We start from the raw sequence: 15501 nt of genomic DNA, 5'->3' as shown, positions 1-15501 counted from the left end.
CGGGGTAAAAGCGCGCGCGGTAAAATCAAAAGGCCCGGAGGAAGTTTGGGCCCCGGGGAATCTCCGCGAGAGACGACGAAGAGAAAAGTGCGCCTAATTAACTCGGCGCCGACGCTCGCCCTAATTGCCGGCAGTGAAGAAGCCCGTAGCAACGCGCAGATGCCACGCGCGACAGCTGAGCTTAATTTTAACGCTAGGACGTTTTGTGAAGACAGAGGCCGGGGAGGAAAGGCCATAACGGGTTAGGTCAGGCTGGGCTTAACTACAAAGGCTAGACAACAGTCCCAATCAGAGAGGTTTAACGCCCTTTGTTCGCGCGAGAGAAAGACGTGCTAGACAGGCTGATTTGCACTTCTAAATTAACACGCACACAAACATTTCTGACGACAGCAGGAAATCAGCAGGTGTTTCGTATCGCTGATGGCCATGCAGACACGATGCACTTTTTATTAGTCAAGCCTTTTTTTTTCGACAGAAAGAGACGAAGGTGGTTGGGTGGAATAAAGGGGCAGCCTGGTTAATTTGCCGTACTAGGTGCTTTACCGTTCACTTTTTTTGGCGATTTATTTCTGGGATAAAATTAGGCCTAAACTCATCACCATTCGGAATGGGGATAAACTAGCATTAAAAGAACAAAAGAGGTCTTAGTTTGAGCCCTACAAAAATTGAACAGGCATGGTCACTGTGTCTGCAGTGTTGCCCCCACTCCCTCAATCTCAACCAGCATCGCTACTGGCACCGTCAATTGACGGTATTTTAAGTGCGAATGCACTTTATAAGCGACCCCAAACCATCCACCGCCGGCGGCGGCGGCGGCGGCGTCCGCAGTGCTCCTCTATATTTAAAAATGAAACAGCATCCGGCGCCAGGTTTCGATCCGAGGACTTTGCGGCCGCAGCGCGACGCTCTACCGACCAAGCCACGGACGCGACGGTGATGTCAGTGTTAGTGACGCGCCTTATATCTTTAACGCATTCAAACTAGGTCGTCAGCGGCGTGCGTTGGCGACTCAGCGGCGTTATAGCGGCTTGATAACTGCGTGGTGTACACGTGATACTACAAACCCGATGGAAGAGATGGAAGAGAAGGCGGCGAGGCGGTGGGCTGCGGGGGCCGAGCGCAAGCGCCGCAAGCGGGCCGACAACCGTGCATTCGCACTTTCACATTCTCCCCCTCGGGGAAATGCGGGGGAATTTTTCAGTTTCAGTTTACTATTCATTGTAATGGGACCCTCGATGAATTACAACAAGCAATAAATTAGATCAAGTAAACAAGCAACATGTAATACGAGTGAATGGCAATCAATTATGCAATATATTGGGGTGAGTATTCATAATACGTTAAGTGACCTATATCATTCCGGAATTTCTCTGCATTCGTATATATTATTTTTGACCAGGACTGTTAATAAGAAGCAGGTATAGCCTCCTAAAAACCGCTGTACAGCTAAACCTGGATGTAACAACCCCCTATGTAACTAATTCCTGGATTTAACGAGGGTTTTCGATTCCCCACTACCACCTTCATTGAAGCCCATGAATTTGCGACACCTATGTAACGAAGGAGTTCTGACGGTTAACGTGGAGGTAACGTATTCGCTCCGCTGATAAGTCGAAATTTTTTGCCCTTTGTCTGAAAAATCGGCTGGCGAAATGCACTAACTTAACGAATTTCGCCGGGCGCCGCAATCTTTCCTGCTTTTCTACTTGTGAGTGCGGTGTCGGTTAGGCGCTAGGCCCTTCTCTCGGCGCATAGTCGCGTGTGTCCCGTGATATCCGTAGTATGGGTTCGTGGACGATTTCTGCTGCGTGAATACGAAAAGATTTGCCTTTTCAAGGCAAGCTCGCAATTTAAATGCCGTCTCCGTCGACGAGAAGGAAGAACGTCACCACCCGGTACAGTGTCCAAGCTAGCATCCCTTCAGCAATTTTCACTGCAGAAAAGAGCAAGAAGTTCGCGAAAAGGAGTCCTTTCAACATAAGTTTAATTATTGAAACGCTTTAAGGCACCGAAAAGTATCGAAAAGCAAAAGTGATACTAAGTTACGCTTGTGGATTCGGGGGCCGTGTATAGTAGCAGTAAGCGCAAATCACGCAGTTTTGCAGTGTGAAAAATATCCTCGAACAAGGGTGAGTTCAGCATCACTGATGCCAAGCGTATTGGTTTCGTTTCTGCGTCATTCCCGCAAGCTTTAACTCGAAACCTTCATGTAACGAAAACCTGGATGTAACGAAAAAATTGCGAATTTTCGTCAACTTCGTTACGTCCAGGTTTAACTGTATTTGCATGTTCTGTGCAAGAAGTACCCCCGAAAGAAGGGTACTTTTGCCTAAATTGGAAAGCTCGCGAAAGAAAAAAAAATTAGGCTCCCCTCCACTACCCCGAAGATGAAAGACGAGCGAAGCTGTATTGGTGGATAACTATATTGAGTTATGTATACTTAACTCAATGTATACATAATGTATAATGTAATGAGTTATGTATACATACCTCAAGTATACATACATAACTGAATGTATATATAACTAACTCACTGAATACATGATGTGTAATGCAAAATGTAATGAGTTATGCATACATAACTCAAGCGAATGTACACATATTCGCTATATTCGACTATATTCACATTCGCTATGTTCAGCTATATTCAACTATAATCAACTATTCACATTCGCTATATTCAACACACATTCGCTATATTCAACTATAACGACACATACTCGTAACTTCGCTATAAATAATCCTAAATCCAATTTTATTTATTTTGTTTTGGAGTACTTTCGATGAAACAAGTTACAACCATTTTCTGTTACGATACTCGCACCACGGACGGCGCGTATATGGACAGCAGACGGGAATTTTGTAACGATTACAACTTCCCTCTGAACAAATATATTATGTGAGTTAAATAAAACTCGGCTAATGATACATCCGTCTTAGCGTTTTAGTATGCTTTTAGGCGTGGAACCCCTTAGGGGCTCGGGCTGTCGGCGTCTCTTGTTGTCACGGTAAATAAAGTTGTCAAACGACGGTCAAGAAACAAGTGTATAATGAATAAAACCGGTTCACAATAAACTAACATGGTTTAAACTAAGTTAAAATACAGCAATAATCAAGATTTAACTGGTTAAAAACAACAAGTTTTAAAGACAACGTACGGTCAGTCTGTCTCTGATTTAATTTCTTAAATGCGGTTCAGCGCAGGAGAGGGCGCCACCACCGCAACAAGCGCGCGATTGCTCTCCCACCGGCGTTTCTGCGCTGCCCAATCAGTGGCAAGAGTGACACTTACAGTCTCTGAATACACTTTGAATGTTGGAAGCAATATAATGCATGCTTCGCTCCTCCACAGGTTTCACGTAAGTGGCGATGGCCCGGGATTTTTTCCTAAGAATGACGGCTGCAGAGCACATTTTACTGGCTCTGGAGCGAACGATTCTTTGTAGACGCGACGCGGTAGCCGCACGTAATTTCGGTCAGAACCTAACACGACAACTTAGCTGTAAAAATGGCCGCCCCCGCTCACTTCAGCTTCGCAACAGCAGCTGCCTCAGCTTTGCAGTGAAAGAAAGATGACGCCTGCACAGTTGCGAAAGCGGTTGAGCTGTGAGTATTGCACGAGTTGTGACGTCGGAACAGTCATGGAAAGCTGGCTGATTCGCCGTTGTGGCTTTCGCACGCATACTGCAGTCTTTGTTTTTGTTCTGCACAGCTGATAGCGTTGCCGCTGGGGCGCGCAAGTGAGCGTGATTAAGAATTTCGTTCCTCTATCTTACGCGCTCTCTACTTAGGGCTAAAAAAAAAGCTTATTCGGATGTTCTCCATGCATGTAAACACGCAGGTAGGATGGTTTTTACGGTCTATAGAATTGTCTATTTGACAATATTGTTCTGCAACCAATATTTATCAAGTTTGAAAATTCGTTTATGAAATAATAATGTCAGGAGCGGTGAATCAAAAATAGGCTGACTTGGTTGAAATAATTTGCGACGCCACTGACATAGTTCCGCATTCTGAAAATGCGCGGTCATAATTTTAAATCACTCTGCATCTTGGGTGAGGTACCCTAAACACCCACACACATGCACACACACACACATATGCACACACGCACACGCACACACGCACACGCACACGCACACACACGTGTGTGAGTGTCATAGGTTTTAATCATATAACGTTCTTGGGGAGCAGAATGTTACCACGGGGATTTGCCAATCGCTATACGCAGAATGCACCCCGACATATAATGCAGTGTTTCCTCCTTTCTTGAATGTCTGTAAATATTAAAAACACACACACGCACTCACACACGTGTGCGTGCGTGTGCGTGTGCGTGTGTGTGTTTAATATTTACAGACATTCAAGAAAGGAGGAAACACTGCATTATATGTCGTGGTGCATTCTGCGTATAGCGATTGGCAAATCCCCGTGATAACATTCTGCTCCCCAAGAACGTTATATGAGTAAAATCTATGACACACGAGATGAAGAAGAGACACCCACTAAAATAAATAATGACAAAAGTACAAGCGCCACCGTAGCCTACCTCGGCCATACAACGTGCATTTCGAAATATTTCCCATCGGCTGCCTTTGAGTGATAAGTGCTCTCGGGGATTGAGCTCTGGCTTTGAGTCATGCTTGATCATAATTTATGGATATACCAGACGTCCGTAATTCATCGCGAGATACCCGAGTGGCGCTGACTTTACCGGATTGCGTTTGAAAGCGCGTTGCTGCCTCGCTTTGAAAAGAAATTTCGAGGGCGTTGACTGTAACGCAATCTATGCAAGCTACGCCGTGTAAGCGCGCACCAGAGCTGTATGCCTCCATATGCTGAAAGATTGAAAATAGGGACGCGACTGAGGCTACTGTTCGTTTACGTACGGGGTGACGTTCACGAGTGAAGAATAATACATGCCCCCTTGACACGGGGGTAAAGATTCTGTAAGATCTTTAAAACCTCCATGATTGAGGGCAGTTGCTACAGGCGAACTTGCGCACGCTACACTGCGCACGTAATCTTAAAACTTATAATATGAACAACAATCCCTCTTTCACACTTTTTGGTGTGTCTGTGAGTAGGGGAAAATTGCTTTCCATACCGATAACACAATTAAAGGGCCCTCAATTATTTGCACAACATTCTTGATATTCCTATCTTTTTTGTACGAATTTCGCTTCATCCATTTTGAAATATGCCTCAACGCCCTACTCTAACGGACCCGTCTGCTTTCAAGTTGGCACAATTAAAATTCCAACCACAAGCGTTGCCATCGTGCGAAAGAGTTCGAAAATGAAACATCAAGAAAAAGTTGCAGCCCAAGCAGGGGGTTAATAAGGGCGACCAGAACGTGGCGCCCACCAAGAAACCCTTGTCCTGAAAGTAGTAATTACATGGAAGTTCGCAGATAACAGACACGTGTGAGTATACGTACAGCTCTTAGGAAGGCGGTGAGGTTCTCAGGTCGGACGTCGATGATCATGCTGTAGATGCCACGGCTCTTGATGTCCATCAAGGTCGCCGTGAAGTTCTCCGCTCTCCGGAACAGGTACTGGACATTCTTGGGAGGGAAAGGCCGCACCAACTCCTGCAGGCTTATCAGCGCTGCGACAAGATCCGGCGGGAAAATCATGTCAACTCTTATCTTCGGGGAGAAAAGGGCGTTATCGACTGGGAAAAAAATTTAACGCCGTTCTACAACTGCGAAGATTAAAAGACAGCAAAGCTGTATTAAAAAGTAAGCTTTCTTGGTGAGACCGATGACGCTCTGTCAAAACACTAATGGATTTTCCTACAGACAGGCTGGTTGAACGAAAAGCTCTGATATGATCTCTAGACACTCGGCGCGTACGTGAATTCGAGCTTCTGCTGTTTCAAAACGGTTACCTGAACATCCCAAAAATGAACGCTTCTAGATTGGATAATACACGCATCGATCATGAAAAAGAAGGAGTAGAATAGTGTACCTTCATCTGATAAACCGCATATCGGCATACATTTAGATCCTTCTTAGATGCGTTTACTTAGTGCGGAAAAAATCGTCGCATGGTTCGTTCTTCGTTTGTGATTTGGGTTTTCGAAGATTTGACGATCGGTTGGACGCGACTTCAAAAAAGGTGGGACGCACTTTTACCTTTCGCGCTTGTCTTAACTTTCTTTAGAAAGATATGGTAATTTCTTGTGAATAAGTACATCTAGCGATGGGTGGTGATTTACTATATTGATGAATTAAAATGCATACGCATAACTCCGACAGAATTATTTCTAAATTAATTGTCATGTAGTTTTTTTCGAAATAGTTATGATAAAACAAGAGTTACAGCCGTTTTCCATAAACATACTCCCTCCGTAGAGGCCATGTATGGACAGTAGACGGGAGTGCTGTAACGTTTACAACTTTCTTTCGCACTAACGTGTAATGACAAACAAATGGAACTCGGCGTAATGATTAAGCCTTAGTAGCGCCCAATTTAAATTTTTTTTTCACGATATCTACAATAGATTGTAAGCTACAGAGCATGTTACACTAGTTCTGGAGCAACCGCGTGGCATTCTTTATCGACTCGAATTGACAGCCACATGAATTTTGTGAGAACCTAGCACAAGAACCTAGCTTCGCTGGAAAAGACTTTAAAAAGTCGTTTTGACTGCACGTAGCGAAACGCCAGAAAATTACGTTCGCGAAAAGCTTAGGTTGCTCTATCGACGAAACTTTTTGGTGGCTAATGGCTGCAGTGGAGGCAAAACTTAAGCGCATATTATGTCTTCTGACTGAAGTTACATCGTGCAACAAACTGTATGGAACAGATCAGACATGTGTATATGTTAGGTTACCGATGTGATGGGCATCTGGTAATGCCCTAAAATCCATGTCCCATTACCGCCATCTTAACTATCATCGTCACATTTATCTGACGTAGCACGCTAGCGATCTTAGTTTGGCTGACATCAGCAGACTCATTAAAGATTGTTCTATCTTTCTGTCTGCACGTGGTAAAACACCAAATTATTAGGCCGATTACTTGTCCTAAAAGATAAAAAAAGAGGAGTGTTGTTTAAAATTCAGGAGCAATTGTGGGCAATTCAGGTTCGGCGCTGGGGCTTCAGCAAGGGATAATGCGTTATTATCTGAACTTAACATAATGCTTTTTAACACAGTCCAGGACCATGATACGACTTTGTTCACAAAATACCTCAAACAAGCCCCGCCGCTCAGCAAACCTCATTACACCAAAACGAGACACAAGGCATGCTAAAAATAACAATCTTAACCAGCGAAAAATACACGATGTATATAGTCAACGCATCTTGTCTTTGTTGGGGGCAAAGATGTAAAATAGCGAATCAAACTGTAACGAAATACTGTCAATCTTCTTTCATTGTTGGAACGTCACTAAAAAATTCAAGCAATATGAAATTAAACAGTTAAAAATTATGTGATTGTTTACTGTGACAATAACATAACCATTACAACACTGCAAAACATTACTTGTATGCAGAAACTGGAAGTTTCGTCCAGGATAATATTTCTGAAAAGAACTTTGTAATGAATCGAATACTGGCTCTATCGGCTATGGACCCAGGTGCACCTCCAACATGTATTTGCATTGTATTTTGGTGAAATAAACTGCGTTGTTGTGTTATAAAAACTACACTTAAGACAAGTGAGCTAACTCGACAAAGCAAAAATTGTGAGGTGCAACACTTTGAAACCTACTTATGACGAGCGAAAGGTGTATTTGACTTGGTTTTATAACACAAAGACTGTGCGCACAGTGTTTCATAAACGCTTTGTGCCACCTACCTACCACAATAGCGCCCGCCACGATGACCTGCCATCATGGGGAGACTGAGCGACCAAGCGCCGGCAAATCAGCCGTGAAGCACTCGCCTAGTCACGTGGTACGACAGCGGCGAGGCTCCGAGCGAGCACAGCTTGAGCACCTCTCAGCTGCGGATAAGGTGGCGTGACGTCCCATCTGCCACACTTGCTCACCGGTGGCTCAAGGTCATTAGGACGCTATGAATGACCTTCGGAGACACGGCGTAGTAGCGCCTTCGCTCTAAAAATCAGGCTGTCACGCGCCAAGGGAGGATCAGCGCTGCTGACAGTTCCCCGTAAGCAAAATATATAAGAAAAAGAGTTTCTCTTCCGCCACCATGGAGCCACGCAGCTGGCGTCGGCGACAAGTGGCCTACGGCACTACTGCGGCTAGCTACACCGCACAGCTTCACACGGTTCTGCGCAGCTAAAAATTGATCAACGCGTCATTTGTTTCGTTGCCTTTGTCGACACGATCAAACTGGCCTAATTGCAATAGAAGGAGGTTTATGGCTACTAATTCCAGTTTAAAATCTTTGCCAGTCTGGCTTTCTCTCCGGACGTCCCAAGTGCGCTCGAATACAGCGCAACACCTGAGTGCAGTTAGCGAACGTAGTTCAACACAGAGGCGCAAGCACACCCTCACAACCGGTTCACTTTCACTTCTTTACTTCACCTTCGAAGCTTTACTTCCTCCAAACAAAGAATACTTCGCAGTTGGTGACAATCTTTAGATTTAAACTCTCCCTATACGTGTTCGTTTTCATGGTATTCCTCGAGAGACGTCGGCGTACTCACAGATGTCGTCCTGGTAGAGCACGGCGATGCGCGACCAGTTGAGGTACTGCACGAGGTCCCTCATGGACTTTCCCGTGACCTGCGGGTCCGGGTGCAGGTTGACCGAGCAGTCCTTGACATCCGGCTCCAGGTCGAGCCGGCTCTCGATGTGCGGGATGTCCAGCGAGTCCGAGAGGGACTGGATGTGCGCGCCGATCATCGGGTCGTTGGGCCCGAAAATGGCCGCCACGCCCGAGCTGATCAGGTTGCAGGCTGTTGAAAGAAAGAAAAATAGCATGAGATATGTTGAAAGCTCCACGGCCTGCAATGGCTACGAACAAGACCACTCGGATTGAAGTTGTGACCTAATATCGCTTATCAGGACTTGGTAGGAGCAAAAGAACGATAGTCCCATACACTCGCCACATGCACAACTCGATTGGAGCTGGCTGTCCATGACGTCACTGTTCCATATTACACGCATCCCGCTTGTCAATATTTCAAGCATGTGTCAATGTTTCCGGCCCTTTTCTCAAGCGCCACCGTCTCACTCGTGGCGGGGAATGAGGCTTTTGCTGCTTATTGAAGCCCTTCACTGATATCCCCCATCACCTCGCCTCGCAACTAAAGTTGAGCTCACACAAAAACGGAATCGCGTTTTGTAGCTTAAAGTGGAGCCGAACACGAGACGAAGTGATTGCTTCCATCCTGCGGACCCGAACCGGAGTCGAACCGGGAAAGATTTTTTATTAGTTCGGTGCGCCAACAGGAGCCGGTTCGCTAATCGCCCCTGACCGGTTCCGCCGGTGAGGTGAGCGCCGCTTTCATGAGTGTTTCTTTAATAAAGATGCAAATGCCAGCAGCTCATTTTAACACTTTCCTCGGGCTTTCTTAACCAGTACTTTCAGGTAGTACGTTACGCCACGCGGAATCCCCACCCGGCAGGAGAGCTGTTCCCCGCGGGCTGTGGCAGTTGCGTTTGAATAAAGTACGAACAAGGCTACGGGAAGCGCCGTGAGCAAAGAGCTGCGGGCTGCACGTCGGACACGCGTAATTGCAGTGCTTGCACGCTTGTGAATCGACGTTTCTATTTGCGCACCTCGTGCGGCGCACATCACATCATTTAAGTGTGCTATCGAAAAGTCGAAAGGCTTAATGGCGTAATACGGAGCGCTTTTGGCGGGAAATATATTTATAGCCATGAATTGGGAAAGTACCGTTTTAACCACTGGAGCAATCTAATATTACAACTTATTGATTTGCTTGAATAAATAATGTGGCTCGAAGTCAAACTACAAAACAAACAGCACGGCTTTCCAGGAAAAACAAAGCTGTATTCTCGCAGAGCGCTTTTGTGTGAACTGGGAGTAAAAATTTCACGAGAATTCAGTTCTCTAAACAATCTCGGACGGATGAGAGCGCATCGCTACGGACTATGCGTTCTGCCCATTTTACACTTCCGCAGTGTTTAGGCGTCTTAATGTCTTATACCCAGCGATCGTAAGGGATGGGAAATGTGAAAGAAAAGTTTGTAAAACACGTAATCGTTACCGTTCCCTTTCTGCTCTGTCCACTCAGGTTGCATCAAGTTCATCCAACATTAGCCAATCATAAAAACGACGTGTCTGTGCTGGATAAAATTCATGGCGTTACTAAGAGTGTATAATGGCACATTCCTACCTGCAAAGGCGGGCCGCTGGGGTTTAAATTAACCTAATTACAGAAATTCCAATCTTATACTGCCACCTTCCCAACGCGGCACTGGTTTTTTCTACGTCCTTCCCAATTAATATATCCCATATGCCTTGTCGCAGGCCGCCTGAAATAAACAAGGTAAAGTCGGAATTTCATCAACCTTTCTATTCTTTTTGCCAGCGCGATAAATAGGAATGCGCGCTGCATGTCATTTCACGCCTGTTTATGAAGCTCGAGCACCTCTCTCATGCCCAAAGCAACCACGAAGTTACATTACCACGAGGTCTATTCGTTGTCTGAACCTTACGGAAACAGCACTTGTTCACATGGGATCACTGTATTGGATGCCCTTGCTTACGCATTATTTTGGGACGGTATGTCGGAGGCTTTTCCTCGTATCTTAAGTGCGGAGCACTTTAAGGGCCCAGCTTGTCGTCGCAGCTCGTCCGGGCTCACGGCGTTGTGCACCCAAACAGAGGCTTCGGAAAGGAAGCCGCTTCGCCTGGTCGGGATCGAAGCTGGGTCCCTCGCGTTACGAAGCTAATGGCTATCCCATTGTGCCACATAACTTATATGCCAAGTGTTGGGGGGATCGTTTCGCTCTCCGGTTGCCACGGCGGCTGCCGTTGCTACGCCGCAAATAAGTGCGCAATAGTATAAAACAAGGAAAACAGAATGCAATAACGCCACGATTACCCAAATTAACGAAAACTCAATCCAGTGTCTGTCTGAAGGCCTTTTCAGGGACTGCAGTGCCTCTCTTGACTACTTTCGGTATCAACGCCACGCTGATACTGAAACAAGTCAAGAGAGGCCACCACAGACCCTCTTGGCGGGAGAGTACGAGCAACGCCGCCTGTATCAGGCAATGTAATACAGGCGGCGCTGGTAGGATAGGCCTATAAATGCAACCTGCGAACAGGCAGTCTTTCCCGGTTTGGACGCCCGATTTTTGGCTCGGACCGAGCGAAAGCGGGCGCTTGCTCGCGAAATCAGCGACGCCGGAGGGTCTAAATCTTGTCCTCTGCCGTTACTAAATGTACGAAAATTCCACAAACACAAAATAAACACAAGCTACTCGCCAGGATAACACAAGGGAAACACTGGCGAATCACTGCTCCGCACTTTCCGCAGTTTCTCGTTCAGGTAAACTGTTTAATTTTTTTCCCCATAGACGTGTCATTTTTTATAAAGGTACTGTTTCAGTCGCGGCAAGATGTCGCAAAGGTAAAGGTATCAAAGAAATGCACTCGCTCGTTTCGAGTTGCAGTTTGCACTCGGTCCTGTACCTCAATGCAATCTTCTGCGTTTGTAGAAATCAGGGGTATTTGAAATATATAAATAAGCAACAAACAAATGAAAAATGGATCATAAAATAGTTATAAGAGCGTATGCTAACATTTTGTAAAGAGACCAGTGTTATAATTACAAAATCCGCGGCGGCCACTTTTCTGATGGAGGCGAAAAGTAAAAACGCCTGTGTGTACGAGATTTCGGCGCACGTTAAAGATCCCCAGGTGGTCAAAATTAATCCGGAGCCTCCACTACGGCGCGCCTCATCGCCTGTGTTTCGTCGGCGCGTTAAACCCTACAATCAATCAATCAAGCAATCAGTTATAATTACAAAATACTGGCAGATAATTATCTCCTCGCCTTAACTAACAGCTGCTTCATAGACTCATTCATCATAACTGTTGACTTTTAATTATTCAATCATATCTTGAAGCAACCTAAGATTGGGAACTTGTGTACTGCAACGAACTCTCGAAGAGCCCGCAACAACCCACAACAACCATGGGCTGTGCATATGGCCAATGAGTCACACGCAACCATATTGCAGTGTTATTGTTGTGACACGGTGCACTGTTTTCAACAGGTACAAAAATTGCTTGAAAATTAGGTTAGCCTAAAAACTGGGCCACTTTCATAACCATATAACGACATGGAAATAATATAAAGCAGTTATAATCGAAGTGACATTGGTTCAATGGCCGAAGCAGAACCGAACCAAAATATTAGATTCGCAACCTACACCGTGCACGAACATAGTTTTATTTCGCCTCCCTGAATTTGGCGTCAGGATTGCGACGAGGCGGGCACATGTTGAATTAAATTCAACTGAATTGAGTTTATTTTACAACCATGTTGCAGGAACACCAGGAAGAAATTTGTTGAAACAGCTTGAAGGGCCCTGGCCACATTACACACAGGGCAGCAGGTCCAGCATGACGAGAGGAGTCACAAAACAACTGTAGTACAGTAACAAAACAAGTGTAAAACTAGTGTTCTAGTATAAAACAAGTGTAGTACAAAACACGTGCAGCACAAAACAAGAGTAATACAGTTCTGAACACAAATCAGAGCAATTTGCAATGTCAGGTACAGCCTGACAACAACACTAATTAAGGTGCAATGGGTTTGCAAATCATATCACGCAACGCTCTGAATGAAAGCGCTGAAGCGGCTTCTTTTATTTTAATGAGAACAGTATCTAACATCATACGCAATAAGTACTGGATGAGTTGTATCCCGTGGCTCTTGCGGAATTTATTTACGTTCCAAGGTTCTGGTGTTCAGTTCTTGTAGACTTCAATGTTTCCTTTTCACCAACACGACGGCGGATCATATATCTCTAGCTGAAAACAATTAGACCTAGCGAATGTGTAGTGGTCATCCACTCAGAAACGTGTGTTAAAGATATCTAATCAACCGACATAACTAATTTGCGCATGTTAATTAGAGATGTAGCAATTATGCGAGTAACAAGGTGCGTCTCCACAAAATGTCGGTTTCTCTCGGTTTGCTACAATAGCGCCACCTTGCAGCATTCACTGAAACCTGTGATCGTACTGCGCTGTCGTATCAGATGGCGGGAGAGCAGTGCGGACGCATAGAAACTCACCTGAACTAGATACCCTTTATTGCAAATAGGGATGGCTTATAGCCTAACTGAGGAAAAGGAAATGTGGGATAGAGGGTGTCTGCATGTAGCTGCAAAAAAAAGTGCAATAGAAAGGGATGAAAGTGGCAATGAGAAGACACATTAGGCAATTGGACGCTATTTTGTTTGGGTTCTCTGTTTCGCGTGGAGTGCTTAGGGGGCCTCGTAATGTTTCTCCAGCTGTGGATTAGTCCCCAAGTGGCACATTAGCTTCCAAAATTCATTTGTATATACATTTTTAACCAAACTTGTACAAGGTATGTTTGAATTTTGGAACGCTCTGCCTTATTCATTATTAATCGTGGCAGATCGTGGGGAAAGTTGGTTGCGCTTCTTTGTCCTCTCCCTGTACGCTCCGGTACATCCATTCTGGCACGAGAGAAAAAGAAACGAAACGGAATAAATAAAGCTGGTCCGCCTTTCTTGGTTCCACTCGGGGTAGGCCGCTACGCACTTATCATGAGTAGATTAAAATTACCATGAGAATGGGATTATCGTGCAATTATTATGAGTAGCAAGCTACGCAAGAAACAGCTATGGTTGCAACGCTGCGGGAGCTTCTTGGTGAATGAATTCACGTCGGGCGGGTTTGACAGATCACAGGCGAGGAGGAAGACAAAAGGGAGAGAGTGATCGCGCTGACGTGCGGTCATCTCGAAGGGGTGCGGGAAGAAAAGTTAGAGAATGAAATATTCAGCGAAACGGATATCCATGCCTTCAGCATACGTTATAATCTGGGCATTCATTAATTTAGAATTTTTCAGTTGTAATGTACGTGTAAAATAAACAAACAGACCCCAGTGTGGACACGTGTGGTAAATAATTTGTAATTTATGCATGTGTGGATATCGAGTGCTGTGAATAATGAACATTGGGAGAACCCCTTAACATCACTTACACGTGTTATACTTTGTCGGGCTCGAGGTTTATTTTAATTGTTGTGAACAGGCCCGATCGCCGTCAGCCGTCACCTGGTTTTCTCCAGGGAAACGCGCTGCCGTATTAAGCTTGCATATTGCGAAAGTAAGTGGGGGGGGGGGGGGGGGGGGGGGGGGGGGGAGGGTGAATAAAGTCGGAAGACGAGTACGAGTGAAGTACACGAAGAAACAACTCAGAAAATACGACTACGATGGCGGATTCACTTCCATCGCCACTGTACCCGCTTTTCTTGTTCATCGCGCGCTCTAGCTGCAGCTTCTTTCTCTTGCCTAAATAATAGGTACGCAGCGTTAAGGACAAGCAAGTGTCATTCTTTTTCCAAACAGTGCAGCCTACGATTTCGTACGTGTTCCCCTAAAACTCTCCAAATGTTTGGTACATTGCTACCCGTTAGCTTCTCACACTTTTTGCGTTTCTTTTGTAGTAACCGGCTGTGTGATGTTGTTCATCGGATAACGCTGGCCGAGAAATCTAAGATTAAGCTGCTTCTGCTCCCTGCCGAAAAAGGCAAATAAACCGGACAAAGAAGGATGAGATTGGCTGGAAAAAAAAAAGGTGCAGTATCAGATACTGCTCTACACGAAAACTTATCAACTTATCCGCTCGAACAAAAATACAGCAGGGTCTTTCGAGCCCGGTAAAGTTACAAATCTGGGCTGCTTTTTCAATGCAAGAGTACGCGGACCAAGCAAATACTTGGTCCACGCATTCAGTCCAACCGAAAAAGAAGCTGGGCAACGAGGCAATGCCTAAAAGAAAAAAAAAGGCAGAGCTTCACATCCGGCCCGAGCATCCTATTTAAAGCCTCTAGAGCATTTACTTCTACTGGATTTTTTCTTCTATGAATGGCGCGGCTCGCTAAAAGACCAGTCAGCAAACAAGCCACGTTACAAAGTAGTCGCAATCCGACAGTCTCGGCGTTACAGTAAACGCAAAAAAGCCCCAAACGCAGGATTAAGGCGAGAAATCGGAAGAGCCAACAGAATTTGCGAGCTTACGCTATCTTCTTTGGACACGACGTGAGCGGACGTTAGGATTGCTTCAGTGCCTACCCGTGCCCCCCCCCCCCCCCCCCCCTTTCCCTTGGCGTCAAGAATTACTCTGCCTTCAAGCTTATATGGGGCACTGACTTACTGGCCCATATTTCTCCCAATGATCTCAGTCCAGTGAAGTCTGACTCTTTCGTATTAACCCCATGCCTTTCCAAATATCTTAGAATTTTTAGCTAGTTTAACAGCCCATGAATGCTGCGTGTAATTACGTCTCGCAGCGGAATAAAATAACGTATTCTGGACAACGATGAGGAGTGGGAACAACCAAC

The 15501-nt window shown here is 45.4% G+C and overlaps 1 protein-coding gene across 2 annotated transcripts in view; it reads right to left on the bottom strand.

Annotated features, from left to right (window-relative positions):
- The window catches only part of LOC144153912 (glutamate receptor ionotropic, kainate 2), a 511191-nt gene that overhangs the window by 50791 nt on the left and 444899 nt on the right, over positions 1-15501 (bottom strand). For both annotated transcript variants that reach the window (XM_077685670.1, XM_077685671.1), the window contains exons 4-5: positions 8627-8878; positions 5441-5610 (exon numbers count right to left, since the gene is read on the bottom strand). In XM_077685670.1, the coding sequence (XP_077541796.1) occupies positions 5441-5610; positions 8627-8878 (422 nt within the window). The remainder of the gene's footprint in view (positions 1-5440; positions 5611-8626; positions 8879-15501) is intronic.

Source organism: Haemaphysalis longicornis, unplaced genomic scaffold (assembly GCF_048455015.1).
Source record: "Haemaphysalis longicornis isolate Haplotype H1 unplaced genomic scaffold, Haemaphysalis longicornis Haplotype H1 scaffold_9, whole genome shotgun sequence".
NCBI classification, from domain to species: domain Eukaryota; kingdom Metazoa; phylum Arthropoda; class Arachnida; order Ixodida; family Ixodidae; genus Haemaphysalis; species Haemaphysalis longicornis.
This window is presented reverse-complemented; position numbering and strand designations above follow the sequence as displayed.